The 5622-nt window shown below is 38.0% G+C and overlaps 1 protein-coding gene across 1 annotated transcript; it reads left to right on the forward strand.

Moving 5' to 3' along the window:
- Window positions 1-1025: 1025 nt before the first annotated feature.
- Window positions 1026-4280, forward strand: LOC140858434 (uncharacterized). The gene is given in 5 exon segments (XM_073259047.1): window positions 1026-1092; window positions 1095-1608; window positions 1610-2178; window positions 2181-3200; window positions 3724-4280. Coding segments are annotated over 5 exon segments (2511 nt in total). The 3' UTR covers window positions 4065-4280.
- Window positions 4281-5622: the final 1342 nt, after the last annotated feature.

Genomic DNA, 5622 nt, shown 5'->3' on the forward strand with positions numbered 1-5622 from the left:
GGCTAAAATATTTTTTATGAGCTTTTATTTTTCTTCATCAAAATAGTTATGATAAATTTTTTCATCAAGTACTCTAACAGAGATCGACAACAATCTTCTGCTTTGTTCTATGCAGTCTTCTACTTATAGAAATTTTTTAATTTCTTTCATAAACTATATATTTTAATTTTCATAGTAATATGATAAAAAATATTATTATCTATTCATTATTTGATTAATCCAACTATCTTTTTATTTATTTTCTTTCATCCTTACTGAGTTTTGTTACTTGGCTTGATACTATTTTCTTCAATAAGACCATATAAATCTTTACACAATAATAATTTTTTATTTATGACTTTCAAATTAAATAATTGAAAGATATAAGTTTAATAATATTTTTATCCATATATTTTTTATTTAATAAATATAAAAAAATTAACTTCTAATAATCTTGCTCTGATATCATTTTATTAGAAAAAAATTGTAATTACGAAACAGTAATATCACAACTTTTTTTTCTACTTTGTGCAATTTAACTAGGATATCATTATAACTCATCAAACAATAATAATTTTTATTATCTATTCAGATAATTAATAAATAAAAATAATCGAACAATCCATAAATAAAAGACATCATAATTTTTAATATAAATTTTTTTTAATATAATTTTTTTATTATTTAAAATAATAAAATTATTGTAGATTTTTTTTGGAATCAAACGTATCATCAAGACTAAATATTATCTTCTACAATACAAATAATTATCCTCAAGAAAATAAATTTCAAAATTAGGTCTTATCAAACGTGGATATTAAAATAATTAAATAAAAAAATTTTCAAAAATCTAAATTATTTAACTTGTAACTCTGGTACTAATAACAGCGTACTGAAACACCACTAAAATTGAAATACGAATAACTATCCGGTATAAAATATTAAATCCTATTGCCCCACCACGTTCCTTTTTTATAATTTTATTTTTAAAAATACGTGTCCAGCATCTTTTCTCAATTTCCCGCCTCCACCGTGCTCTACGGAATATGCCGCTATTGCCGTCCATAAAAGCTCGCCAACTCAACCCTTCTGGGTGGCCTCAGCCCAAGCCCCCAAAATGGTAGCAAAAGCAGTCTCTTCTTCTCTTGGCCTTCTGCTTATCATCTTCTCCTTCTCTCCGCTAGCAGCATCCCAAATGACAACAAGGCAAATTCTCCTCCGAATCAAGGAGGATTGGGGAAACCCCTCGGTTCTCAGCTCTTGGAACGACTCCATCCCCACCAGCCACTGCAATTGGACCGGAATCCAATGCTCCACTGATGGCTCTGTGACCAATATCACACTTTCTAACCAGAACATCGCCCAAACCATCCCCGCCGCCATATGCAAGCTGAAAAATCTCTCCATCCTCGACCTCAGTTACAACGACGTCCCCGGCACCTTTCCCACATCCCTCTACAACTGCTCTAACCTCCTCTACCTCGACCTCTCCTCGAACCACCTCGTCGGCGTCATACCCTCCGATATCTACCGTCTCTCTCCCCGTCTCACTGACCTCATCCTCTCAGACAATAACTTCACCGGAGAAATTCCGCCCTCCATCGGCCGGCTCTCGGCGATTGAACATCTCTCTCTATGACAACTTCTTCGATGCGTCATTCCCAGCCGAGCTTGGCAACCTCTCAAACCTCCAAACCCTAAGGCTTGGAGGTAATCCCTTCGCTGCAGCAACGATCCCTTCAACTTTCCGCAATTTGACTCAGCTGAGCTTCCTGGGTATGGCACAGGCTAATTTGAAGGGCGAGATCCCTGAATTCATCGGAGAGTTGACGGGGATGCGGGTATTGTACCTACAGCAGAACTCCCTCAGTGGAAGCATACCCGCCGGAATCTGGAATCTAAAGAACCTCTCTGTCCTTTATATGTTCGACAACCGGTTTTCGGGCACCCTACCGGACAAATTGCCACCGGGACTCACGTGGCTGGACATCCGGAACAACAAATTATCCGGCAAAATTCCATCAACGGCTAAAAGTTTGCGGTCCCTTACAGCGTACAACAACTTACTATCCGGTAATATTCCAGCTGTCGTAACCGGAATCTCCGAACTCGTGGAGCTAAATCTGGGAGGGAACCGGTTCTCTGGCCAAATCCCGCCAGGGATATCAGAGCTGAAATATCTGTTTTCTCTGAATCTCAGCAGCTTGTTGGCGAGATCCCTGCAGCAATTGGGTCCTTACAGCAACTCATCTCACTCGACCTATCGACTAACCAACTGTCCCACTCAATTCCGCCAGAGATCGGAGGCCTCAAGCTCAAGACGCTCAACCTCTCGTCCAACCGGCTCTCTGGCGAGATCCCGATCTCATTACAGGACGCAGCCTACAATCTAAGCTTCCTCTCAAACCCCAGCCTCTGCGCTTCCAGTGAGTTCTTAAACGTCCCCATCTGCAAACATGGATCACATGGCTTCCAATGGAAGCTGCGTATCATGCTCATCGTTCTCGCTTCACTCGTCTCCCTGATGGCAACCGTCTTCGCTGCGTTCGTAAGAAGAGCGCGCCATGGGAGAAGCAACGGCAGAGTTCTACCCACGTGGAAGATGATGTCTTTCTATCCGTTGGATTTTACAGAGTCCACCATCCTGAGTGGGCTCACGGAGGACAACCTAATCGGGAGGGGCGGCGGTGGGAAAGTATATCGGATTGTGCTCGAGAACCACGTCGCACAGATCGTGGCCGTTAAAAAGATCTGGAACTGTAGGAAGCTTGATTCCCTGTTGGAGAAGGAGTTCCAATCCGAGGTCCAAGTCCTAGGTTCAATACGGCATGCTAATATTGTTAAACTACTTTGCTGCCTCTGGAGCGCCGATATGAAACTGCTGGTGTACGAGTACATGGAGAACGGGAGCCTGGATCGGTGGCTTCACAAGAAGTGGAGGGTGGGGGAGCAAATCGAAGAGATGAACTCCGATCACATGCCTTTATTAGATTGGTCCACCAGGTTGCGGATTGCTATCGATGTGGCACGAGGATTATGCTACATGCACCACGGTTGCTCCCCGCCTATCGTGCACCGAGATGTGAAGTCCAGTAACATATTATTAGACTTCGAATTTAGAGCCAAGGTGGCTGATTTCGGTCTGGCTAGGATGCTCGTCAAGCTTGGAGAGGACAACACGGTGTCGGCTGTAGCGGGAACATTCGGTTACATGGCCCCCGGTGAGTGATTTAATTTATCATTTGTTCAAATCTATTTATTTTGATATAAAAAAGATTAATATGCTTTATGACAATAGTTATCAAAATTTATTAAAATTATTCAAATTTATTTAAAAAATTAAGATATGTACATATACGTTTAGATACAATCGATGTAGTATTCACGTGAATATCAATCAGGTTAGCATTCATATCTCCTGTGAGTTAGAAGAGAGTTAGCAACTAACTACAATTTAGAATTCTACAAAAAAAAAAACAACAATTTAGGAGACATGTTTAGGCTATCAAGGTTGAAACATCAATATGTAAGTATGTATATAGAAGGTATCAGCATATGCTGCCACAGTGGCCGCACATATACCTCACACTTGCATGCACTTCGATTGTATCTATTGCCTTCCAACATTCGGTGAGGGCAAGCCCAACAGTAAATACCGCATTTTGTTACTTTAGTGCATTACTATATAGTCAATGTGTGTTTTACAATTAATGTGTGTTTTTATGGTTATTACTTGAATTGTAGAATGTGCATACTCGCGAAAAATAAATGAGAAGATGGATGTGTACAGCTTTGGAGTGATTCTTTTAGAACTAACCACTGAAAAAAAAGCAAACGACAGTGGAGAATATGGTAATCTAGCAGAGTGGGCTTGGCGCTACTTACAGGAGGCTGACAAGGTGATCGATGTTATAGATCAAGACATCAAGGACCCGACATATGTAGACGAGATTGCATTTGTCTTTAAATTAGGAGTCATGTGCACTGGTCCATTGCCTTCATCAAGACCTAGAATGAAGGATGTACTCCAAATCTTAGTAAGACATCGACGTCAACAAGCTGTTGCAAATGATATTATGGTGTGAATGAAAAGATGATACTAGAGCTCCTACCATTGCAGCTGGCAGTGAAAATCTCATTTAGCCCAACTATAGGCTGTCATATCCATGAACAATTCTTTTATATATACAGCAACGAATGATGGAAGTATATTAGGCAACATCAATTGGCAACAGCCTATAAGTAAGCACAATATTCTCCTTGTCAATTATCTCCCCTAATAAACATTGTGTATTCCCTTGTGTTCCTGTTCTTCTTCGTTGTACATTTCGCTCTATATTAAACATATCGGGTGACTAATGGTTTTTTATCATTAAGCTCCATATTTCTCAAAAAATTCATCCCTTGATAAAATAGGTGAGGTTCCAACCCTTTCCATTTTTTACATTTAAAAAAAAAAAAACCTTTCCGGTACCAATAACATTTATGTTTGACTTCTCTCTTAGGCTAGCACAAAAAAAAAAAAAAAAAAAAAAAAAAAAAAAAAAGAAAAGCCAGTAAGCCTCTCTGGAAAGACATTATCAAGTTTTGAAGGAATGTGACGTCTTCTACTACTATAGTTTGGATGCATGTACTAACTCTTGTCATCAGGGGATGATATTTGGATCCCCATATCTGAGTATCCATTTTTTTTCCTTTTTCTGGTAAGTGAGTATCCCGATTTTCATGAGCATTAGATTTGGTAAGTACGGGAATTAAATTGGCTGCCCACATATTAGAAAAATTCAATGTAATAGACCCTCTAAAATAGCCCTAAATATTAGAGTAACCACCCCATAATCTCTTCTATTTATACTGATTTATTGGCCAAACAGCTCAACCGTACCATTCACCCATAAAGAGGCATTGATTCTGATTTTTAAGAGTCATCTTTGGAAAGGATGCAATCGAACCGAGATGAGTCGAGTAACTAGAAGTTCAAGCTCAATTTGATTCAAAATACTCAGACTTGAAACTCGACTCAAGATCAATTGAATCTCTATATACCAAGTTCGAACTTGATTTAATGAAAAAAAGACTAAACTCGAGAATCAACTCTATTCTACTTGAATATCAACCAAACTATATTCGAATTTGAGTTCGAACATAAATTTGAGTTTTATACTACTAATAATATATATATTAATATATATATAATAAATAAAATATTATTACTAAAAATATCTATCAAATCAAATTGGCTTGCGAGCTTTTCGATTCGAAAAATTATTTAAATTATTCGAGCTCGATAATAGTTGAGTCGAACTTGAGTAGCTCATGAGTAATTAGACTCATTTGCATCTCTATTTGAGAGTAGCCACGACTTGAAAAGCAGCCAATTATAGCTTTTTGATTGCAGATAGTTGTACTCATATGGAATGAAGTCTTGTTGATTGTGATCTTTATATGATAGATGTATTTTTATCATTAACTGATGTACCTGTTTATATCTTTTTCTCTAATAAAATCTTAATAAGTAGCAATTACATTCAATAGATAATAAAAAATCTGCCTTATGATGTCAGTTGAAGGTGTTGTTTATCAAAGTTCATAGTTTTTTGAAATAGTACCCGGTTAATAGAATATTGCCTTCGCCATGTTTGC

Source organism: Elaeis guineensis, chromosome 6 (assembly GCF_000442705.2).
Source record: "Elaeis guineensis isolate ETL-2024a chromosome 6, EG11, whole genome shotgun sequence".
Lineage (NCBI taxonomy): Eukaryota > Viridiplantae > Streptophyta > Magnoliopsida > Arecales > Arecaceae > Elaeis > Elaeis guineensis.